The 26,445-nt window shown below is 36.8% G+C and overlaps 2 protein-coding genes across 2 annotated transcripts in view; both read left to right on the top strand.

The window, feature by feature from the left end:
- The first annotated feature begins 1,567 nt into the window (after positions 1-1,567).
- PIG-X (Phosphatidylinositol glycan anchor biosynthesis class X) lies at positions 1,568-5,101 on the top strand. Its single transcript, XM_090108712.1, has 5 exons — positions 1,568-1,846; positions 2,002-2,146; positions 2,452-2,606; positions 2,913-3,060; positions 4,656-5,101. The coding sequence occupies exons 1-5, from the start codon at positions 1,686-1,688 to the stop codon at positions 4,809-4,811; spliced, it is 765 nt and encodes a 254-aa protein (XP_089964838.1). The 5' UTR covers positions 1,568-1,685; the 3' UTR covers positions 4,812-5,101.
- A 1,606-nt stretch (positions 5,102-6,707) lies between these two features.
- The window catches only part of LOC149903152 (uncharacterized), a 54,641-nt gene continuing 34,903 nt past the window's right edge, over positions 6,708-26,445 (top strand). Inside the window, exon 1 of the mRNA XM_090108391.1 lies at positions 6,708-10,121. Within this exon, the coding sequence (XP_089964517.1) occupies positions 7,300-10,121 (2,822 nt within the window). The 5' untranslated portion in view covers positions 6,708-7,299. The remainder of the gene's footprint in view (positions 10,122-26,445) is intronic.

Genomic DNA, 26,445 nt, shown 5'->3' with positions numbered 1-26,445 from the left:
GTAATAAGTAATTTGTAAGCAAACATTACGGTGTTGTTAGTCAGTAGAGTCGCAGTAATAGCTAATGGTACTAACTTATGTACTAATGTAATAGAGCACTATAATAACAATATTATGATTTACATGCATTCGGTATAATAGGTAATTTGTGAGGTAATTAGATACTTGCCATAATTAATCTCTCGATCTATAGATCTTCATCTCTGTGCAATATGCGAATATTGCTCTGGTGACTGGTTTACAAACAGCTACGCTCTGAAATTCAGGAATACACTTTACTTACGTGATTAATTAAAATATTATTTAATCAAAAGCTTTCTCAAACTCGCTATGGCGCGGCGCCGAATCCCTTCAAGTTTTCTATATCTATACTAATATTATAAAGAGGAAAAGTTTGTAAGTATGTATGTAAGTATGTATGTATGTATGTATGGTTTTCACGCAAAAACGACTGGACCGATTTCAAAAATTCTTTCACCATTAGAAAGCTGCATCTTTACTGAGCAACATAGGCTATATTGCATTTTCAAAAAAATTAGAGATCCTTACCAAAAATGCAATAATGTAACCCAAGGTGTAAAAAAATCCTCAATAAAACTTCTGTCATCGCGTGCGCTGCGGAATCTATTGAAGATAGAACAAAAAAATGTTCTACGGTATTATAGAATGGATCAATATCTACAAGAAAGTCCGCGATACCATATTTCCATCTTCAGTAGTTATGTTACTACAACAACTTTTTTACGTTTTCAAAGTAAATAGAAGTGCCGACAGTAATCAAACCATGTTATCCATACACATATATTAATCCTTATCCCATTAAATGATGTTTTATTATAGACTGTTTCAATACCAGCAAAATACTTTTTAAATGAAAAGAATTGGATATTCCATTCAAAAGATATAACGAATTTAAAAGTGTCAATCTACAGAAAATAGTAGGTATACTGTTCGAGCAGGCCGTAGTGCGGGGGTCACGGAGGAATTCTACCAATATGCGTCTTGACGGAACACAGTGGGGTTTTGGTCGGTAGGAATCCGACATAACCCACGGCCCCTCCCCTGGAGGCCGTGGGTATCTATGAAAGATTTCCCCACTAAAACAAAAAAAAAAAAAGGCCGTAGTGCGGGACGGGGTAAAGGTGATTTTCATGTCCGACCTATAGTAGACTTTTCACTGTAAAGATATCGCTATCTATGCGGGTGAAACCGCAGGGCATTGCTAGTAAGTATATAAAATTCTCGTGTCACAATGTTAGTCTGCATACTCCTCCGAAACGGGTGGACCGATTCTCATGAAATTTTCTGTGCATATCGGGTAAGTCTGAGAATCGGCCAACATCTATTTTTCATATGTACCACGGGCGAAGCCGGGGCGGACCGCTAGTTTAATATATTTTTTTACTATTAATAATTGAATATAGATTTCTGGATTGGTAGAAGAAATTACTTTTCATTTTATTTTCATTGCAGCCATTAACGCTATTCTTAATGTGTATCTGTCATTTTGTCATATTATGTCTGTGTAATCTGTAAATTTGTTATCTGTCAGTTTGTCACACATGTCATTTCAATACAGTCAGCTGTTATTGTTGATATAAAAATTAGAAATTTAAATATTTGTTATTTTATTTATTGTATTAATACATATGTACTATAAGCGAGATATAGTGTATTAGCGCAGGATGTCATTTAAATACAGTTCAAGAATGTCTAGAAATGTTCCAATATATTCTATTTCATGTAGTTTACTGTTTATTTTATTTTTCTTGCAAGGAACCGAGAGTAACATTTGCAAATTTAACGTAAGATTGAAACAAACATTACACAATGAAGGTTTTCATAGGTAAATATGTTTATTGTAATTTCAATAAAATATTAGAGCAAGACAGACAAAATACATACTTATTATTAATACAATACATATTTTTCAGTCATATTATACCGATAATAAAGCTATCACATTGTGGTTATTAATTACATTAAATTGTCACATTTCAGGAACATTACATATGAAATAACACTTGGAACAAATTGCAATGATGGCGAAGGTATGTTATATGAGGGATGCTCAGTTGGTTTGGAGCAAGTTCTTCCTGCGGGTGTATACGCCAGTCCTGATGAAATAGAGGATGCTAGATATAAGGTATATCATATTATAATTTAGTAACTGTATAGTGTCACGTGGTCAGAACAAGAGATTGACTATTAAAAGGAGATTGAGTTGAATATTGAGATTTGATAGTAGCAAGTTCAAATATTTAGTTCACAATATTGCTGTTTTCTGAAGTCACCTGTATCTCAGAAGACAGTCCCTTCCTTCCTCAATGCTCTATTCATTCATAGAGTTTTTAGTTTTTATAGCATTCAAGTGCATTTTAAAAAGAAATCATGAGGCGAGATGATCAATTTTTTTCTGTTCTATAAAAATGTAAACATCATCTTTTTTAGACAATAACAGTATTCAAAAACAAAGTGAACATAGAAGCGCCAGCACATGAGTCCAGCCCCATCACAGTGCACCTGCTGGGCTCAGTGAGAGATGACTCGGTGTTCCTGTACCTGCCGGTGCACGCTCGCTACCACAGGCCTGTGGGAGGTGGTGGGTAAGATCATTAGTACTATCCTTACGTTAATCAAATGATTAAATAGTAACATTTTTAAATAAATTAAAAAAAATACATGCAATATGTAACTATAATAGAGTTAAAAAAAATATTACCCTCATAACACTAACTATTAATACTGTTGTGACAGAGAGAAAAAATTGTAAATTAAAATAGCATAAACATACAATGCATGTTTATAAATCTCTATTATTTGTAACTTGAATCAAACTAAATACTTTCGCTCCATGTGTTTTCTGTTTTTCTGTACTTTATATTTGAAATTAATTAAACTTTGTTTCACAGTTTTGCGAGGGTAGACATTCCTCTACCTCAATTGTATTTGAACTGTGGGTCTAATAAGTTGGAGCAATGTGGCATCGTCCCCAGCAAAAGCAACGCTTTCTGTCCACAAAGTGATAAACAATGCCTTTGGGTGGAAGTTCCAGTACAGGTGGGATATAGTAAACTTTTATATTATTTTTTTTGTTATTATAAGTACTTATGATATGTTCTAAATTTGATTGATTTAGAATTATAGGCAGTTTCTACAAATCTATAAAGAAAAATAGTGCATAATTGTTTACCAAATCCATCCTACACCGAAAATCTGATATTTAAGTTCCAACAGAATTTAGTCACAAACTTGAGTAAAAGAATATCGATCCGCATCACAATTCTAATCTTATTGGTACGGGAGCTATTAACGTTTTAAAAAAAGTCATTTTAGTATAGTTGGGTTTTTGATATACTGTTTCTCTTGCTATTTCGGTTAGAGTCCGCGCTGTCTGGCTGGCGGTAGTGGTTGCGTTTATTAGTGCGCACAGGAAAATATCCGTAATTTAAAGTCATTTATTAACGCGTAATTTTTAATCTTTTGCCTTTAGATAGATCCATCAGACATAAATTTGTTATTGCAAGACGTTTTTTTCGTTGTTAAATAGGTGCCATACGCATTTTATAATTTCAAAATCATTAAAATGTCATCGAAATAAGTGAAATTACATCAACATAATTCCGCTTAAAAGGTAAGTAATAACTTTATTACTTACATTATATTATCCTTTTTTAATACTTATATTGAATAATTAGTAAACTAATATTTTTAATAGATGGTTTCATATTTATTACACTTTTGGGTATTAATATGAATTTGATGATATTTGGTTTTTATCAAGTTTACATTAACGTCCTATTTGAGGTTCGTTGGGAAAAGGAGGCACCATGGTAGATTGTTGTAAAATTGTAAATAGTAAAATGAATATTATACATATTATATCCTTCACGGGGACTCATGTTGATGGAATTTCACTTATTTCGATGACATTTTAATGATTTTGAAATAAAAAATTGCGTCTGGCACCTATTTAACAACGAAAAAAACGTCTTGCAATAAAAAAATTATGTCTCATGGATCTATCTAAAGGCAAAAGATTAAAAATTACGCGTTAAAAAATGACTTTAAATTAAGGATATTTTCCTGTGCAGATAAGATGCGCACTAATAAACGCAACCACTGTGACCAGCCAGACAGCCCGGACTCTAACCGAAATAGCAAGAGGAACAGTATATCAAAGAACCAACTATACTAAAATGCTCTCTTGTCAACGTTGGTAGCTCCTATACGATATAAGATTGAACTTGCTTTGTGGAGAAAAATACATATTATTCTTAACTGTGCAGTGTTTCATACAGTACTGCCAAGACAAAAACTATACTTAAAACTACAACTGTTTGATTCAGCAAATGTGTGCATATAATATGAACTACTAGCTTTCCGCCCGCGGCTTCGCCCGCATTTTCAAAGAAAAATCCGCATAACTATGTACCTGTGGGATTTCTGGGATAAAACCTATCCTGTGTTAATCCAATTTACCATCTATTCTATATGTGTACTAAATTTCATTGTAATCGGTTCAGTAGTATTTGCGAGAAAGAGTAACAAACATACACACACACACACATCCATCCTCACAAACTTTCGCATTTATAATATTAGTAGGATATAATATTATGACTGCATGTATGAAGACTTAGTAAATTTTGCAGATTTCCAAGGCATTGGTGTGGAATATTCCAGTTGGAAACACGGACCACTACAATATTGTGATGTTTGGAACTGCAGCAGCCATTGTTTTGGGAACAATCTATCTTTTAAAAGAAATACATTGCTACAAGCTGCAGCTGAAGGAAAAGAAAAGATAGAAAGATATGCGTATTTAAGTTAATTTAAAGTAATTGTAAAAATAAAATGTATTTTATTATTAGTGCTTATGAACTTTTTAGAATACCACTGATTTGAAATATTCTGTCTAACTTAAAAAAAAATTATGTTGGTATAATGTTATAAGAGTCTAGTGATTCACAATTTAATTCATGCCGTTTAGTTATAAAGTATACATTCCATGTTTAATGTCAAATCATCAAAAATATATATTTTGTAAGATTTAAGTACAAACCAAAGTATCAGACAAATATAATGTTATTTATTTGTACGTTTTTTATTATTATTTTTTACGATATTTTAACGTATAAGTACTTACATATTTTATAGATCCTTTACAAAACACAAAGAGTCATTTGATAATTTGTTTTTGAGCATACTGGTGAAGCTTTCTTGCTCTCTTTTTTGTGTGTACGAACTTCATTTCTATTTGTTAATTTATGTCTGTTATTATAGATGGTTAAATCTAGCATAGGGGACAAATAATAGAGTAAAATAAAGGGGCTACGTATGCTCTATGTTTTCCTCTTTAAATAGTTTGAGGCTAGTCTATGCGTGATTTATTAATGACTAGCTTTCCGCCTGCGGCTTCGCCCGCGTTTTCAAAAAAAAACCCGCATAGTTCCCGTTCCCGTGGGATTTCCGGGATAAAACCTAGCCTATGTCACTCAGAAATGATGTAGCTTTCCAACAGTGAAAGAATTTTTCAAATCTGCCAAGTAGTTTCGGAGCCTATTCAATTCATACAAACAAACAAACAAACAAAAAATCAAACCTTTCCTCTTTATAATATTTGTATAGATAAAGAAACAATATATGATGTTACGACAAAAGTGTGTTATGTGATTTTACTTAGTGTATAATCAATCATTTTACTTGTTTTTAAAGTATATATTTTTATCAGCACACTGTCCTGTACAATCTTTATATAATAGGTATAAACGCCATCTAGTGGAATTGGGATGTACTTATGTAACTCATATTTGTAGAGCCACCTATTTGATTTCCTTGGAAATACGCTCTACATCTTAGAAGTGCAATGAAATAATGAAAATTTATATCATCTCTACATTATTGAATATGCACAACAATGTAGAGCCTAGCCCAGAACGGTCATGAAAACTTATGCATTGTTTACATTGTAATTTCCGTTTATAATGATAAGTTTTGATTTTTTTTTAATAAAAAGTCGGTTAAAAGTTTAACAGACTTTTTTTCATCGAATATAAAGTAGAGTTGAAACGAAATCATAAAATTGCTCTAGATCGCCCCTCTACATGTACAGGGATAGAATGTGGGATAGAATTATAGTACGCCAAGTGTCTGTCGCCAATGTTTTTGTGTTCAATTGATGTGGGAGCGGGCCGTCGCCCTCCGACCACGACGGGAACAATTACGCGCTACGTACTACAGCGCATTCGCTCATCGCTGCATCTGAATGTTTATAACTTAGAACGAAGCACTTGCGCGCATTCGTCCGTACACGTCGAGTGATATGTTGTCGGAAATGTAGAAATTTGTTGATTTCTAGAGAGCAGGGTCAGGCAGGGGGCGGATCGCACAGATATGGATTTAAGATTAACGAGGCCAGGCGGCGGGGTGGGGCGGCGCGGGGCAGGCGGGCGGGGGGCCGTGTTTACGTGCGGGCGGGGCGCGGCGGCAGGGGGCCGGATCGATGCTGGGCGGGGCGCGGGGCCGGGCGGGGCGAGCTCGGCCGCCAGTCCGCCTCGGGGCCGCGTCCGCGCGGTCGTCGCCTGAGAGTGTCTTGCGGCGGACGGAGTGTCTCCGCGGGCGCCCGGCGGCGGCGGCGAGCCTCGCGCCGCCCGCCTCGATGCCGCGCGCGGCCGCAGTGCGCCCCCGCCCCGCGCACCCCGCTGCCCACCCGCGAGCCCCTCGCGACGCGCACGCAGCGCCGCGCCCGTGACAGCCGAGTGTTCGCCTGCCCCGCGCCTGCGCCCCGTGTTCCTCTGGGCCCGCCAGCTCGACGGCACCGTGCAGGAGGTCCACTGTGAAGACTACGACTCGAGGAACCGTATCCGTATAGCTCGGACCCCGGACGGTTGGCGCGTCATCCCGCGTACGGAAATCTACAACTCTATCAGAGTGCCCCCGCCTCCCCCTGCGCCTCCCCGCCGGCGAAATCCGCGGGAAAGACGCCGGCGCAAGCGACGCGGCATCTCGCGTCGAAGACCTCGTTCGAACGCCCCGCCTGTGGAAGTTCCACCGCCTGCACCACCTGTGACTTCGCCGTCGGCTGACCATCAGTGGCTCGCTCCAGATCTGGAGTCACATATACCATCCCACACCATTGCGGTGCCGCGGCAATTGCCGCCGGAAGCGACGCCGCTCGACAACTTGCTGGCGGTCGCTGAACTAGAATTCAATCAACAACAAAACGAGGGCTCTCTCGAGCCTACCAGTCCATCATCGTTCGGGTTTTTGCCACCTGAAGAAACTGTGCGTGAAACTATGTCTTACGAAATAGGTCAACCGAAGGCAACGGATGAAATGTTCTACGAGCGCAAAGCGTCTTTAGAAAGAAGTGAAGAATTCCCAGGAGATATGTCGGAACATAAGGATTTGTTTGAAACCATTAGTGAAGCCCATTATCTCCCTGAACTCGCTGGGCCGCATGATGAGGCTTTGCTTGAGTCGCTCGTTGAAAAAGGCTGTGAAGATAATCAGATTTTAGGACAAGCGCTCGACAAACTCGCACATCTTGTGCAAGCATCCGGTGAGTACCCAGAAGAAGAGGAGGATATGTTACTTGGAAACGCTCCAGTATCAGATATCATAGATAGGTTAGAACAGTCTCTCGAATCTCCCAGCCGTAGCAGTATGACTGCCGCTCAGGGGCTCTTGCACCTTCACCACATAGGAGACCATCTACAACAGCCAGACCAAGGGCAGATCGATAACCACACATACATATCGGATGATGTATTTGTTCCTGAAGAAGCTGCGCAATGTGCTCTCGAGAGTCTCACAGCGGCAACAGAGATGCAAGAGCCTAATCCAACTAATGAAATAAAGGATATTGATTATAAAATTGATGATATTGACAACAAAATTGATAAGAATCTAGAAAATGAAATCGGTGTAACTGACGAAGTTGAGTCGATGTTTACTGACCCAGTACCTGATTCAAACGAGAACTTTATCGATAAGCAGTTTGAAGAGCCACAGGCGCCACCGGCGTTACCGGATCAAAGTGAAGTTATGTTACCAATTGAGCCGCAGGAAAAAGTATTGGAAGAACAAATCTGTGAGCCCGTGGTACCAAATTGTGAAAAAAGTGATGGTGATCCCAGTGTTCAACACACTGAAGAAGTTGCTGAACCAGAACAAGACGATTCGCCAATTGTTATTAAGCAGGAAGAACCACCAATAATTGATGATAGTGTACCAACAGATTTAAGCATCGTAAACGTAGATGCGGTTCCAAGTCCACCTTTGTTAAATAACAATGAAGTAACAAATACATCAGAAAACAACATATCAGAACTACCAAGAGATCTAAGTGTACATAAAAGATTACCAACACCAGTAGCTTCACCGCGGCGCATAGATTTGCCACGTGCGCCGTCCCGCGAGTCCGATGCGATGCAGTCGCCGCAGCCCAGCGGCATTCCCGCCGTGCCCTCTTCGCCAGAGATATTCACTATGCCACTTACCAAAAGTAAACAAACGCTATTCCTGGAAACCCTGTTATCTTCGCCGTCGCCAAAGATGTATACGTCAGAGGTAACGATCACAAAACAGCAATGTGAACCATTGAACTTAGGAAAGCATAGGAAGTCAGCAAGCCCCACGGTGTCGAGTTGCTCCGACGAAATAAAAAAATTGAGCAAGGAATTTGGAGAGCCGCTAGAAAAGAAGCGACGAGAATCTATTGATGATTTAGCGAAAATAAGTAAAGTGTTTAATAAGTGTAGTGAAGATCCTTTACCGAAAAAACCAGACCGGCCTACTAGCAAACCCACCGATGTGAATACTCCTTTGCAACAATTCAATCTTTTGAAGTCACGCTCTGACTACACTCTGCCCGATCCGTTGCTAATTCCTAAAGATAAACTAGAAGCTATTTTGGTGGCACCCGCCCGCGAGATTCCTGCCTTACTCATTCAGAGACCAGAATTGAGATTACCTGCAACTTTTGCTTTCCCAGCTATATTGCAGGACCCAGATATACTCGTTGTATCCTTGACACAATTAGAACAGGTTCTAATAGAAAGAGAAACTAGACCGTTAATATCACCAAAATCAAAGGACGGCAAACTACATTCGTCTAAAGGGAACGAAAAAGGAGCACTCGATCAAGCGGGACAGCCGAAACCGATCCCTTCAATGGACGCACTGGCGGGCGATATCGATGCGGCCACCTCGGCGGCGCTCAACCAAATGCTGTGGTTACCATATCTTAGTCAACTGGAGGCGATGGCGGCTTGCTCTCAAAATATGGACTTCATAAAAGCTTTAAACTCCTCGGGATATAACGGGTCAAATTATCCAGAATTATCTCAAATGTTCAATCCGTCCGCTCGTTTTATGGGCGCGGGTGGATTCCCAGTGATGCCGTCGATGGACTACGACAATCGTATGCAGTTCGCGATGTGGCAGGAGGCCATGTCGCACGGCAACCCCGCGGCCACGCACCGAACGAAACCGCCCTCCGTCGCGGAACAGTTGAAGGAGTTGTCGAAGTCTGGTGACGTACAGAACCCATATGTACATTCCACTAAGAGTCAAAGTAAAACCCACTCCGCTGCTCGAACGAGTCCGATCGCGCACAACTACAACAACCAGCGCGCGATGCCGCACAACCCGTTCATGCAGGGCATGTACCCCGGTATGAACCCGAATATGAGGCCAAATATGCAGCTACCTGGTTTGCAAATACCGTACTTCAACCAGCAAATGATGAGCCAGCGTTCGCCGCGAACGGGACAGCAGAAGAGTCCGACGTCTCCCTACTATCCGAACAATAATTACCTCCAGTCTGTGAAACAATCGGAGCACGGGCACCAGCGGAGCAACAGCACAAGTTCGCAGGAGTCGCCGCGGCCGCGCATCAGCGTGAAGTCGCTGCAGAACCTGCTGGAGCCGTCGGCCGCGGCGGCGTCCGCGGTGGCGGCGCGGCGCAGCTCCGCCACGCCGAGCGCGGCGCTGGGCCGGCGGCGCGACGAGCCCGAGGTGGGCAGCACCACGCCGGGCGAGCCGCCGCCGCACCACCTGCCGCCGCACCCGCACGACCCTGCCTCCTTCCACCTCTGGCATCCGCTCTTTGGCAAGTGAGTATTCACACTTTTATCCTTTATTCGCATGTAGAGCCATATTAAAAGCCAATTAATAGTTTTCAATGTCTACAATGAAATGAATATTAAACTATGTACATATTAATTTATGAAAGGAAATTCAACCATAAAATATCATACGAACGTCGTACAGAACAGTATCGCTACAAACAAAGAGCTCGCATTGTAAGTAAATTAAGAGCAAATGGAAATCGGAAGTACAATTATAGCCAAGTGGGTAAACAATTACGTCACGGCGGGGAGCGAACGTGAACTATTGTTGAAAATTCCCCATAAATAGCTTTGCTCTTTTCGCGGCTCGTGTCACCCTCGTGTGGAGCGTTCCCGATTGTTTTTTTCACATCCTATTCTGCTTTCATAACACATTCCGCTATAACAAAGCCGCGATATATCACGTCAACTCGACGCATTTACATATCGGCTTTTAAGAAAATCAAGATTATGATTAACTATTCGTTATTTCTTCGCTTCCTTCACGCATCGCGACTCGCTACAAAGTTGTTCCATCTATGTGTTGCACGGAATTGATATTAATATTGATACACTTGCAAATGTATTGTTAGATATAATTACTTTTAAATTCCATTTATACGTATATTTATTACATATATTTTAATTATGATTACTAGCAGAAGCACGAAAAGCATTCATGGATTACGTTTCTTTTAATATTCCTAAACGAACAATTCATTAATCTAAGCAACGAATCTAAGTATATAATATAATATTTTATTTTATTGTTGCTACAATTTAACTCTTAATATTTAGATTTAACTGTATCCAGACTAATTGACCCGACCCCGATACGATCAGACAAACATTTTGGTTATTCCTAAAATATAATCAAAGTCTAACTTAGACTATCTGACCCAATCTCTAACTTCTATTTCTGGACGCTCAACTTAGATATCTAAGTTCTAACATTTAAGTTGATATATGTATAACACAATATTGATAAAGCTTAATAATTTCTTAAAAAATCATTTGAATTATTTGCATGCAAATTAACGTCATAAACTAATTATTATAATATAACTAGTTCTAATAACATGCAATGCTTTTAGTCAAAGAAAAATAAGCTCTTCTGATAGAAAATGCCCGAAATGAATACCCAAGAAATACTTCAGGTATAGATATCTAATTCGATTTGATCAACAACATAAACTATCTATGAAACATTACGTATTAGGTATATTGTCTATCTTCGAAATCTTCGTTCCAAAAGTCTCAACTCAAGTCTACACCAAGCCGTCCGAAGTAAGTTTGAAATGCATTATCTGTTATCGATTCGTCCGTCTGACCCACTAGCCACTAACGCTTAATATATTCATGCCGATCCACATCGATAGTTTATTTTTAAATGTATCGTGGTCACTAAGCTGCCTTATGACACCTGACCATTTAGATATTTATGTTTCATCTCGATCTAGGTAAAGCGTTGCGCATTTAAATCAATTCATGAGCATTTTATTCAGTGTCTAGTTAAGTTATTGAATCAGATGCGAACAAATACATTCATTAAAAAAGTTCGTAATCATTTCAAAGTTGAATCATCCAGGAAAAATTTGTTATTTTGGCCATTACATCAGATACTTCTGAACAATAACTGATGTAACAGAAACGAAGAGGAAACTCTTTTAAAAACGTCTGTTCTTTGAAACGGGGACCGTAAATTATGTAAATCTATAAACGCCGTAATTATGATAATGTCTACTCCATTTTCCAGTTACAACCGACAGTAATTATATAATTGTGCTTTCAAAGAAAGTTTATATTGGAAATGCACTTAAATAAACAAAAAGAATATATAAAGAGGGCAGAGGCGCCACGTGACATGTGGCTCGACGTCAACTTGCTGTAAGTGGCACTGGGGCGTGGGAACACGAACACTCGCCAACTTATATATAATATTTATTGATTTACTACAAATTTATTTAGGTTAATGGACAATTTCATAATTTCCCATTTTCACTTTGTTTACTTGCATTCGAAATATAATATAATAGTTATGGATTGAGTTTAAAATTTTTCAGAACCTATTTGATTTTGAACGTCAGAGTTTCCAAGCGAACTGAAATGTTCGTCCAATGTTCGTCATTGTCCACCTATTTACAAATAATTGAACGTCTGGTTCTTCATACATACAAAAAGCAAACATTAAACTTTATAGATCACTTATACTTACTTTTTACCTACATATATACCTAGTTACAAGGTACATTGAAACTTAGCCTGACACAAGTATATAAATTATAAATTGCCAATCTTATAATTAGTTTCGTGCGCTAGGATATCAATTTACCACATTTGACATATCACGAATTTCACAAGGCGTGCCCATAAATACTGGCCTAGGAACTTAGTCTCGTCGCTTATGGTGTATGTGCACATTTTCTCTGAAACACTTCATAGAAAACCTTACGGAATTCTCGGCGTATTTACTCCGTACTATCTATGTCTATTTCCACATAAACAGTAAGTGTATTGTGTATTTTGAGAGCGAGTAATTCCGTCGGGCAAGTAAGGAGAAACGTCTAACACTTTAGTGTAGTTCTTGTAGCAAATACGTCCGAAAGCTTATGTCCATTTTCCTAGAAATCGATCGCGCTGTAACTTTAATGAGTGGTGTTCTAGTTTTATTATGGAGAAGCAATTTAGTTATTTTATATTCAGCTCCAAGGCCCGATAGAGCTCTAATAAAGGAGTAATGTATTCCGGCGCTGGCCAGTCGTGGGAAGGAGACCGCTTGCTGTACTTTTATTTTAAATTGCTACAACATTTGTTCAATTTACACGGTTATTCAACGTTTTCAATGTATATTACTCGTATGATAATATGTACTTACATGGCGGACTTTCCACTCTATACTTAAAACACATGTTATACTTACGACTAAATTAAATAAATATCTTTTAAGACTTAAAAATTTGAAAAACAGTTAATTGAACTCTACATTAGAAACACATAGGTACAAAAAGTTCTGTGTCGAATATGAGTTAAAATATTCAGTGTCTGATTCTTATATTGTTTCCAAGCTATTTTTGAACTTGTGGTGGGTTAGGTTTACAAAATAATAATTTGCTTGTTATAGGTTTGTAGAATTATTTTTGCAGTAAATCCCGATAGTAATTAAAATTACAACTAAGTCTACTTCTGCATTAGCATCGCAGTAAATTATTATATAAAAAATTATAACACTGATCCTAAAAAACAATCGACTCAAGGATTTGAATTTTAGAATATTTACGGTTGGTAATAAGTACCGCTACAATACTGATTTTAAAACTGCGTATTCATGTGTTTTAATTTTAAACGGCTACTGAATTATCCCAGCAAGTGAAGACAGGACGCAAACGAAGTTAGAATTCGTGTCAACCATTCCGACCTTAACTAATTCCGCCGTGACCCGCTGACTGCTGACTGCTGAGTCACAAATGTCGAAGAATGTCACTGAAGCTAAACAATACATAAGCTGTACTACGCCGTGTTTCATTTGCCGGCTAAATACCAACGTGGAATGGTATTTATACTTAAACATCACTGAATATAATATAGGAATTTCCATGGTAGAGTTCAAAATGTAAGTCTTTTAACGATTCTTATAAGACTACTCCTAGAAATGCTCTTCAATTAAAAGAGCAGGAAAAGTTTTTAAGACAATCACCAATTTGTGTGAAAAAAACGTATGCAATTTATTATATTGGTTTTTTTGGTAGTTTATACTCTATACTTATAAAGAGTGGACACTCGCGCTTACTCTTATGAAAATGAAAAAAGTTTGAAGAAGCTGTGTGTAACAAGCCTTTAGACTCTTCTCTTACAATACAAGTAGCATCTAGTAAAGGTAGATTTCTTTAAGATTCATTATTTAAATTATGTTACAACATCGTTTCAAATAAATATGTAATATCTGACGTTGTGATCGATCATGTTCGATCCTTTATACTCTCTTATCATCTGTCTCTCATGATTTAAAATTAGTACCTATTCAAATTAAATTTTGAAAGCAATATTATGTTTTTGATATACCTATCCTGAAAACAGCTCTATTCTTCGCAAACGAGGTGGCCCTGTCATGCCATGATGCCATCATAACATCATACATGCGGCTCTACAACCTTGTTATCGCATAACCCTGTTCCCTCGACGCCACACGTGAATATTTACAAGCTTTACACGATTTCATCTCAGATTTTGACGCAACGTTGAATAATAACATACTGTGCGAATTTAATTAAACCCTGTTGCAGTATTGCGTCGCGCCAATAAAATCGACGCTCGGGCGTCTCCCTCCCTCCCGCGGGGGGTTACATTCGCCGTCCCGCTCGCACACACGTCACACGCTCTAAGCTCCATTGATTGCCCGGGAGCTGCTCCCGGGTCTGATTGATTTGTGCAGCCTTCGACGCGACCTTACATGTCCGTGGGTACTGTATGTGCTAATTATGCTACATTGTAATTTAGCTTGCAGATTCGCCGGAATCATTGATTGTAGCCAAACCGAATCTAAATTATTTACAGTCTGGCATTTTTGGCAAATGCATATGAAGGGGTCGTTGAGACAAAATTTACAATGCGGAACTTAAAGGTCATCATCTATGTGGAAATTTAAAATCTACATTACAATAAGGACGCGATTAATTCACTTTTAAGAATAGCAGCATCTTAAATTTTATAAACAAAAAAATTGACGTACCTAATGGCTATTGGCTACTTGGCTGTCTTAAATATTAACGCACAGTCCTATTTAAATTAGAAAAAAAATTCACCATGCTCCTTTTATATTTTGCGAAAGCTCTAAAAACGATTTGAACGTGGCCCATCGAAGTCAGCACATAGCAACTACAATAATTTTAGTAAATAAAATTTAGTAAGCCCTCACAAAAATGATAATTTCGCCCGTTTCGGCCGATTTTGAGCTCACCAAAATGGCACGATTGCACACGTTCATACTGAAATAGTATAAAACCCTAAATAACGTAATCTCTTATCGCAATGACCACATCTTTACCTACATTACACAATACCTATTCCTTTTGTAATGTTTTGTATGAAATGTTGAACATCGCCAGCGACCGCGCCGACCGCAGCAACCGCGGGCGGCACTAACGGCGCAAATTGCTTCCTTCATTTTGTACCTTTTAACGAGTCTGTGGCCGCCCTGTACCCGCTCTTTATTCTTTATAGTTTTACTAAATTACCATTATAACTGTTTTGCACCTATACTTGGTTGTCGCGGGCGAAAGAAGTAGAAGTACCGATACACATTAAATAAAAAAAAATAACTTATAACTACAATAACTACACGGTACAGAATGGATAATATCCATGCACTCTACTAACTAATGGATTTGAGAATCTAAGGACATTATCATCATCTTAGGACGAGACATCGTTGAAAGACATGAATATTGATTGATAGCTGACCCACGCATTACCCACGCATCTTCGGTTGCTCTCGATAGCAATACTTTTTCCGATTTTTACATCATACCATCATTGATTAGATGCTCCGCCCTTAAAGGTCGTATGTAAAGGGACACTATCTTGTCTATAGCCTACCTCGATAAAAGAACTATGTAGAGCACAATTTTTCAAATTTAAGTTGTTAGTTGTTCCTAAAACAAGTTCATTCTTAAAAAGCACTCTCAAATCTCTTCAGCTCTAATTTTGGTGGAGGTAGTGAGATAACTGCTCTTTAATCTGCAATAATAATATTTGTCCAATATTTAAAAACCGTTAAGTATTGAAGATTAAGTAACACAACTGAACTTAATTAACGCAATAGTTTGTCAAAACATGAATCAGTGGCAGCAACAACGGCGATTGATATACTCGTAGTTACAAACATAATCATTCTAGAAACCATCCAACTAATCCTATGATGCATTGGTTTCACAAACAAGGATACGTAAAGCATTAAGCAGAGTGCATAGACGTGGTATATCTATATAAACGTATACACAGACGACGATATCCTTGAAGGATTAAGACGGGAGCAGGAATACTAGATTTTCGCACAAACCGTAAAGGAAATTAGCTTGAGACGGGATTGCATTTGCTGCTATTGACATCGGTCTTGGGACGTCACCGGCCACCGCAAACAACGCAATGGCATATAGCTACCTATTAGATATTTAGTAGATACCAATTCAATATGGGTATTGAAAGTCTAAGTAAATATGGTAAAGTTTATGCTGAAAGCTTTTTTTCTTAACTAAATATACTTATGTGTGTTATACTTATGTACTTTTATTAAAAGTTTCATAATTTCATATTAGTTACATAATTTCACAAAAATAAACAAAGTTTTTCTTTTTCTTTTTAATTGCCAATCAAGTTTTTTTCATAATGTTTCAGGTATAGTTAGTATATTTCTAAGAACCATAAAAAAATCTGTTTGATAATAATTTTTCTAATAAGATTTCCAAAAATATTTTAGACTGATGAAAAAATTATCCTCTACGCCTACAGACTTTCTTTTCGTTTTTATATAAAAACCAATATATTTTATAGAATATAAGGAAAAATAAAATGTACCTATTTTGAGTTCAATACACGTTGTTAACACGAAAGTCACAAATTAAGTATGTACTTACATAAAAGAAAATGTTTTAGATTTCTTTTTTGTTTGGTTTTCATGTTAAGAGGATTTTTATTCGATTCTTCCCTTAATAGGCTTAATATTTATTGAAAATAGACATCACCATAAGTCGCCTTCTGCTTGTACAAGTTTTGTACTTAAGGCTTTTCTGTATTGAAAATAAGGGCAGTGGAAAATTGGGCGTACTCGTGAAGATCTGAGATATCATAAGAAGGTATCACACACAATCTTGCTTTAATTTAATTTCGTCCCGAATATTATCAACGCTTTCATTACGAATGACTGCCTCTATATGAAAAAAAGAAAGTGTTATAGAGATATTCTTGCGAGTTTTATCCGTGAAATCTTCGCAAAATGTACCGAAATATCTTGAAGGCGTGTGAATTATTTTCCAGGAAAGGTGTAAAATAGACGGATTTTATTTTGCGAAATTCGACGCCTTAGATACGAGATAAAATATTATATTTCTGTGAAGTTTACCCGCGGGAAAGATTACCTACTGAGTATTGATACTCGGATTATTAAAATTAGGTAGGTAAGTAATACATTCTTGGAATTTATCTTATATTTTCCTCTTAATATAATATCTAGTAATATTTTTTTCTTTAATAATAATTAAAATGGCAAGTTCTTTCAGCAACCCTTTGGCTTTGTACAAATTTCCACCCGGTCTACCTCTTCATCGATGTTTAGAAAACGTAAAAAATCTTGTGAGCCTTACTTTCCAATATCAAATACTTATAATACTTTAAACAATTTTGATGACAATTTATTTGAATAATATGATCCTTTATTTTTCAATCAGACTTAGGGCTGAATTATGTAAGTAAGAAGACAACAAAGATGATATAAATGCTACTTTATACCTAGGAAACGTGCGAAGAATATTATGAGTAAATTATTGAGTATTAAGCTAGAATCCATATTTCATATACGTTTTTTTCACCCCAGCCAAGCTCCATCACCCATTGCGTAAAAAAGTCAGACGAAGCCGCGGTTGATCGTTAGTACTTTTCAACAGCCCCCTTATCCGTGTTCCGAACAACGCTTTAAAATAACGATCGGTTCGTTTTCATTAGAGCAATTAAGCGAGGCAATTAATTTGTCGTAGATAACGCACACACGCCCGTATGTTACACGTTCACGCACACAGAGAAACTTCTGAAAGTACTGATAAGTGATAAGGGCTTTCACTGAAACGTAATCATTTACATGTGAAACTTTGATTTTTATTATTCTGTTTGTTATTTATATACTTTTATATGTTAACTGTAGAAGTAGATAATTATATTCTGAGGATATATTATTTTAGTTATTAAATCGTTACAAGTACTCATTAAATCCAATTGCTATTGTATGAATACGATAAAGCTATTAACTAAGAATGACATCAGCTACAATCTATTTCTGAATAATATTTGAAGTTCTAAAACTAACAATTTAGTGATAAATCTTGTAAAAAATGTAAAAACAAAGCGGACAGTCGGGATATTTTGTAACGTCCCCGTTTGATCGCGACATAAATTGCATACTCGATGTGATTTATGCACGAATCAGTCACTTTTTGTCCGGGGCAATAAAACATAGATTTCATATCGGCCGACGCGTTTTTGTGCCGCCTGCCTTGCTTCACTGGGATGAGAAAGTATAATAGATACAATGTTTATAAAATCTCGAATAAAATAGCGCTCTTAGGCTTAAAATTACCAAAATAAGTCCCTGAATTTTCCTCTGGTTCCGGTTTCCTGGCACACAGAAAGACATTATCTCGAATTAACAAAATTCTTACGCCTAAAAGGACATGAAGTTCCGCTTACCCGACTGTAACAAGGAGGAAGCTTTATGTGCAGGATAATGCACTATCTAGTAATTATTAGCGAGTTAGATAGTTTAGCTTCTTGTTACAACTGTTTACCGCTTGCACTGTCGGTGTTTTAAGGAATATTTTTATTAGGTATCGTTATGATTTAAAATAACTAGTATTACAAAGTCTCCTATTATGTTCGAGGATCTAGATTTGTTAACGATGGAATATTATTATAAAATATGATAATATTTCCTGTGTCAAGATTCAAGACAAAGAATTATAATATATTCTGGTGAGAAAAATAGAATAATTGAATTCGTTTCATGACACACTTCGTTAAAGCGAATTGTCATTGCAATAAAACATATTTTATATAAAACACGAACATTGAGCAAAAAACAATATTTTTACGCAAAATGACAAGACATTTAATTTTTTATATTAATTAACACTCACATATAGAAGTAATATAACTTTTTGCTACACACAATGGATTTAAAATTATAACAATTATTTATAGTGAAGTAATGCGTCTTTCTGTCAATGCTATCTGATAGCTGTATCTGTTACGGGACACTCTTAGCTATTTATAGTACGAATAACCTTTACGTTATTAAACTAACAGCCATATTTGATCTTTAAGACATGATTAGTGCTTCACCTTTTTAGTAAATTCTCGATTTTATGCGAATACCTGTATGAATATTTCATGACAATTATTGTAACGTTACTTAACGTAGGTCAGCATCTTATATGCCAGCACTCCTAAAGACAATACCAAAATTCGCATCGTCTTTTCTGATTACTGAACCTAAAAGTTATAAATAAATACACCTACTGAATAATAATTGTAGTCTTATTGAAATAAGCTCTACATAGTAGAGACAGAACTGTCTTTGCTCTAGGTATATATATGAAGTTCAAATTCTTTTTAAGAGATAAAATTAATGACTAATAAAATAAATTTATTGCTTTACTAGTATGTATAGTTCTTTCTTCGTGTAAACCATGTAGGTAGTAATAAAAGTAACTAAAATACATCATCGTAATAGGTATATTATGTCCGTATGTAGAGATTACACAAAACATGGAAATATTGTGCTCCGTGAAACAGGGATTTTCATTTTTGACCTTTTATAACTTTAATAACAAGTTCTACATTTTAAACACATCTCGAAATTCGGAATCACCAACATAAAAAATTAAGATGTTCTATGATGTCATTGAAACGGACACGCGGAAGCGTTTAGGACTTTTACAATGAAGTGAATCGAATTTAATTGCAGTACAATGGCTCAAGCAGCGTGACGCCAGCGTGATGCCGGGCCACCGAATTGATTGTTCGGCTATTCGTCACGCTGCGGCCGCGCAGGCGAAAACTACGCGCTAAGGCCGCCGCCTATCACGCGTTTTTATACTATAGCATGCGTTTGGAAGTAGGTCGCTCGGTTATCTCTAGTGCGTAGAAACAACACGCTCTATGGCTCTGGTTTTTCAATTAGTAATGAAGGTTTCATTTATATTATGTTATTTTATGTTAATCTGAATGTGAATTTGAAAATTAATTTAAATAATATATGATCGTTGATGGTAGGTATTACGGAGTTTAAGTAAAACTTTCATCTGTTCCTTCCGAATATTGCGAATTCTCAGTTCCTATATTATGTAACTGAAGGAAAAACATACAAATCATTTTATGCAAATTTCTATTGACCTTACCCTTTTTTTAATGCAAAGACAAATGAATCCCATGTCCTTTTTTATATATCTATAAATCCAGAACCTTGAAGCAGTTCGAGAGTGAAAGCATAACAATGAAATAGTCATCAGCCTGAGTTTCTTTCGTATTTTAAGTGTTAGTATGAATTATATGTGTACTTGTAATTTGTCTAATGCTAGAAGTATAAGCTATCTCAAAAGCAAAGCAATTTATTTATTTGAATTTGAAAGAAATCCTAATCGGATTCTAATGCCACTACCGAATCTAACTCTAATTCACGTTCATGACAAAACGGCCTAAGTTCAACAAACTTGGCAAGTAAACAACCGACTGACCTTACGGTTTGTCTGAATATTCATGCCGCGGGTATCTAGCTACTAGTGGGATGCAATTATATCAACTATGTGGTAATTGCAGCTGATCTCAAATAAAAGATACGGAGTATGGTGACTATAGACGACGGAGTATTTTTCTATGACACGATTTGGTTTCAGTCAATGTGTTTTGTTTGAAAGCATGAAAATCATATTTACTAATGCATATTTAATTTAATTTTCTCAACAACCACGAGTTAATGATTCGTTAGAAGAAGAATATAGAGTCAACGTTGGCAATAAATAATAAGTTTTCTATACCGTTAAACATGAAAAATATATGTCATGGCGAAACATCACGGCAAATTAACGACTCTAGCACTCAGTTATGTGTGACATCTGACTCATGTATGTAGTTTTTAATAATCACCACTCAACAGAAGCATAAGTCTAGATTCTTTATGTCGTTTATATGTTACGTATTGTATATAATGTTTACTTCTGGTTCTGATGGCACAGTTATTTAAAAGCGTTAATTTTGTGATTGATCACAAAAAACTGGATCTGGAAAATCTGTTAAAGATAGCTAAAATGTTCGAATATGATCCTAAAGTTCATTAATTCTGTAATAATGTAAGAAACACAATTATTAAATTATTTCTTGTAAATCATTTAATTTTGTACGAATTTTGTTGTTTATGTACATCCACGTTACCCACTTGCAAATACACAAAATATCGTCCCAAATAACGCCAGAGCCTCTCATCCTTTCGACACAATTCCCGACGCGTTGTATAATAGTATTATCGGTAAGCCGATGTCACATTCCCACCGCGGATTAGCATAACAACACTAACGAGTGTGTCTGTCTGTCTTTGTGTACGGAGCCTCCATTGTTGGCTAAACCTCGTATTGTTTTAAGTACATTATTATTCGACATCATACATTGAGGACGGTTCCATTATACTAATGTTTTGGGCTACGACGTAATTCCAGTTTAATAATGAGAACAAATTGCTGTTCAAAACATTTTATTTTAGTTTGCGAGGATATTTTCGGTTGTTATTTGCACGCTAGAAAAAGTACAATTGTGTTCGTATTCTATTGAACTAAATTGGCGGTGTAAATTATAGCAAAGTCTATTGATAATTATTATCTATACACGTGTGCCCAAAAGGAATTCATATGTTCTGTAATAGGACGTAAACAAATTATTTGTGAACCTAAATTTATTTATTCAACTCAAATTTTAGTAGCCTGAATATATCGAAATCGATTCAATAGACATTTTTTAAAGCTTAACCGCTTCATTCGTTTCCCTATTCATATTCACATATACATAATTAAAAACACGTACCACAATTAATATTAAATGAATCAGCGCCTTCAGGTGGCAGGGAGCAGGGCTAGCCAGGAATAGAAGACATTAGTTCTCGCTAGTCGCTGGCGTCTAATCGGATTACGAGACGAGGGACACACGCCCGGAGTCTGGCGTGGCCTGACACCTCACCGTACATTTACTTGACTATTTTAAATTATGAAGATTGAATGACTTCTTTAGGGATTATCTTTTGTAAGTGAACATAACTATCGTATTATTTATTGTTTTCGTATGAATTACGTACTAATCGATGAAAACAGTTAATAAATTCAAACAGAAGATATCAAATTTACCAACACAAGTTAGTTTGGATTGAATAAAAGCATCAATTATTGTTCTAGAGCATCAATTTATACATGATTTTTTTGCAATTCAAAATTTCGCATCTAACAGAACAATCGAGTTAGTATTCTATTAACGCTGTCGAAAAAAGCTAAAATTGTCAAAATGGCGAGTCGTACAAAATAGTTATATTTCAATGGCAGCACAGAGTGAAAGCAGAGAGGCGATCGATACGTGCCCTCAGCCACCTCAGCCACATGCGGCAGTACATGGGATGCTCCAGCCTCTAGTGTATCATTGTGTGACGCTTCACGACACACGGAAAATAATTGCATGTCGCTTTGACATCTTCGCATTGTATTCTATTATTTTATGTCGTGTTTTATTTATTTTAATTTAGGAAGTTATCACGGCTGCGAAATACTTTCTGCAGGGAATAGACCTGATAGCGGAAAACTTTTGTTAAGCTTCTAATCAAACGAAAGAACAAGCTTTTTCGCGGATCGAAATTTAGCCTCTTGCTATCTTATATTTAGAACTAGCTGCATATCCCTGCTCCGCCCAAGTAACATAAAAGTTCTTCCAGTGAATAATGTAGCTTTCTGTTGGTGAAATAATTTTCGTTATCAGATAAACACTTCTGAAGCTATAACAAACATACGCTCACAAACATACACAATACGCAACTCTATATGGTGGCAAATAAAACGCTTTCTATTCCTATAAAGCCTTACGTTTAACTTATAAGAATAGATAAATAAAACACATGCCTTATTAATTAATTCTAAAATAAATTTATTTGACATTCATTCAATCGCAAATTAACATAAACAAGACTTAAACTAAATTTAGGAAACAAAAGAGTTACAACTTACAAGTAAATTTGTGGCTTAACAACTCTACATGAATAGTGTGACTGTAATATTCATCATAACACGTAATTTTGTTTCGTAATTAGGTTTGCTGTTGATAAGATTAATGTTATGAATAATTCGTACTTATTATACAATTGCTTTTTGTTTATTTAAGTTTGTTTTTAGTTTTTATTCATCGTGTGTCATTCATTTCAGCTATTTACGTTTGTACTAGTTAAAAGCGAAATGTTCCTAAACACTTTAATAAAGATTATTATCTCAAATGTGTGTTAGGAATATTATAAGCTCGAGGCAGTCATGTAGTAAATAGACCAGTTTTCATATAACATTTTCCTGCGAGAATAGAACGTGTCACGTCGCGTTTTCCCGATAAGATGGGATGATGGGAAACATGTTCTACATCACTACACGAAGGTATTATGTAACGGTTACATATTTTGAATGCTCAAATGTGGGTTTGTTCTTGACATTGTTTCATGTGACACTTTCATAAATAGGTATGAATAAATATATAATTCATAAGTATTTCATAAGTATGAATTAGGTTTTCCTCAATTATTGTGATAATGAAAACATTGAGGTAACGCAATACTTTTACCATTGCGAATTTTTTTTAATGTATTATGTTTTGCGTTTTAGCGAACTTATTTTGTGTACTACGAAAGTTGTCTACGTTAAAAGTAAAAAATAACGTAGAGTACGTACGTAAGTAAAACGACAACCGCGAAAATAGTTCCGAAGCGAAGCTTTTCGCTATAAAAGGGCCAACTATTTCAGAGTTGAGCGTTGAGTAATGTAGAATGTACCTAGCGGGGCGTGGGGGCGCGGGCGGCGCGGGGCTCGGTCGATCGCCTCTGAGGCTCGCCGGCGACGGCGCGGCAACGCGGGGGCGGTAAGAGCGACAACGCCGCGATCAGCTGTTGCACGCTTATAAATTCAAAACAGGCGGTGGTCCCTGCAGCGGAATATGGGACGAGGAGCATTGATTTCGGGAGGAAAGTAATAAGTTCCTCGGCGGATCGATGGCGCGACGACCTCGTGCGTCGCTCCACATTCGCAGACGCGCGAGGAAGCGAGCGAGTGCCCTTCCGACTCCACACTACGCAATTACAAACGAACCCTTCGTTTCGGTTTACGTAACAAGTTATTTTACGAATTCGTCTTTTTGTATTCAGATTCAGGCGCGTATTTCTTTTTTGAAAGGTTGCTCGAAAGTTTTATGAATAGCAGTTAGGTAGAGCTCGTAAAAAGTAGGTTCATAGTACCTATCTGTTAAGCTCTATCACTTTACTAAGGAATGCATCGTTCAAGGATGATTGAACATCGAATCTATGTCTAGGTGATAGTAATAATTCCTACATTCTCGAGCGCCACCAGCGGAGTGTGACGTCATGCACCATTTGGCCTAATTAGAGAGGAACCTCTGGCCCGCGACCGGAGGAAATTAGACTGCACCTCCGAGAGGTCACGCCGGGCTACTTAGACGTGTTGACGACTCATGTTTTTTGCTTCTCGAATTCATTCCAGTGCAAAGAACTTAAAAATTACAATTGTAATTTACAGTTAATTGTTATCACTTAGTTACTTATTACACTTTCAGTACAGTAGTAACAGTAATTACATAGTAGATTATTTTAAGAGGAGATAAATCGTACGTACGGTACGTACACGTAACTTTAAATACATGAAATTAAATAAACAAGCTCTACATTTTTGTCACGAAGAGCTTAAATACCTACGAATAAGAAGAATTTGTTATTGCCTTGAGTTTTATGTATTATAGTAATAGATAATAAATACTTGAAGAAAAATGTATTACTTACTATGTTAAGATATAAAGTTGATTACTTACAATTTTATAATTGCTATTAAAATTTTAACTAAATCATTCGTTTTAATATTTGATTATGCACTTGAATAATATTACATTATCATAGTTTCACAAGACAACGTGTTCCAATCATATCAAAATGTACAAATATGTATGTACATTGTTACTGAGCAAAACCTAAAGAGACCTAAAGGCCGATATCTGCCATTAATTATGACATCTGAATAATGCGCTCAGTTAACAGTTATTGCTCCTAATACGCTATTGGCTTTTGTTATCGTAGCACAAATAATATACCGTTATGCGTTTACCGCCCTTTCTTCTCTTTGTATATCTGACTAGCTGACCCACGCAACTTCGTCTGCTCTGAAAAGGAAAATTTTGAAATTCGTCGCATGTAGTTATAGAGCTTTCTCGATAATGCACTATATACCCAATATAAAAAACTTTTATCAATTCGAACCTGCAGTTACTACAGTTTTGCATATATTGTATGCAGATATGATTTCAATATAAGAGTGTTACTTCAAACATTATTTGAAATTATGTAGAGAAATGATTTCGAGGTAAATACACTTCACACAATTTTCTATACTCAAAGGCGTATAGAGTAAAAACATTGTTTACAGAACTGGAAAATTTATACAAATGTAATTTCCATTTTCATCTGATTGTGAATAGAAATAAATAGCTAGAATAGTTGTTTTTATGGCAATCGATACAATCGCAGTGATATGCCGATAGCAGTCTGTGTTCGCAGCCCGGGCACAGCCAGGGCCGGGGCTCTCACGTGTCACGCGTTAGTTCCACGTTAACGAACATCTGAAATTCTGACAGGATTTCGAGATACAATGTTTGACTACACTGTTCAATAAAACGAGATATTTGAAAACATTTTGCGAGATATATTCGAACGCGTAATATTTATTTCTTTTTCCTTGTTATTTGCATATTTTTAAACTTGCAATTACATAACAGATTTAACGCTTTTCATTCATAACGACGTCTCGAAGCAGCCAAGCAAGGTCACGGGCGGACGACTACCTACCTTCGTCTGTCGGTGTACTGTAGTGACTTTAATTTCATGTCACTGTTATTTTTGTAGTACTAATAATTTCAACCGTTTCAATAATTTCAAATACATTTGCCCCTTTGTATCCTACGTTTACCAAATCGAGATTTTCCATCGGACGTTTTCAATTTTATTTCTCCTCTGGTAGCCCTAGGCTTATCTAACATCTACAGACAGCGCTCCATCATGTGTGTATGTGTATGTGCTATGTAGCCTGTATGTATGTATGCATGTACCCGTACACCAGGTGCCCGCATCCATTGTTCTCACCAATTTGGTTGTGTCAGCAAAATATTACGCAATAAAGGCTGGGGAAAAGCTAACTTTTCTAGAATATTTAACGTGTGTAAAATTGCATAGTATTTTTAAATTCTTTCTTTTAAACATCATATTTAGAAACTTTACAATTCATAT

This window comes from Colias eurytheme, chromosome 13 (assembly GCF_061535395.1).
Source record: "Colias eurytheme isolate Ceu_HAF_F1 chromosome 13, ilColEury1 Martin Lab GWU primary, whole genome shotgun sequence".
NCBI lineage: Eukaryota > Metazoa > Arthropoda > Insecta > Lepidoptera > Pieridae > Colias > Colias eurytheme.
Note: the sequence above shows the minus strand (reverse complement) of the source record. Positions and strands in the feature narration are given on the sequence as shown.

Excerpts from the sequence above, each read along its gene's own strand:
- PIG-X (XM_090108712.1), top strand. The coding sequence starts at position 1,686 with ATGTCATTTAAATACAGTTCAAGAATGTCTAGAAATGTTCCAATATAT. Across the intron at positions 1,847-2,001 it reads CACAATGAAGGTTTTCATAG|GAACATTACATATGAAATAA; the intron begins GTAAATATGTTT and ends GTCACATTTCAG. Across the intron at positions 2,147-2,451 it reads TAGAGGATGCTAGATATAAG|ACAATAACAGTATTCAAAAA; the intron begins GTATATCATATT and ends CATCTTTTTTAG.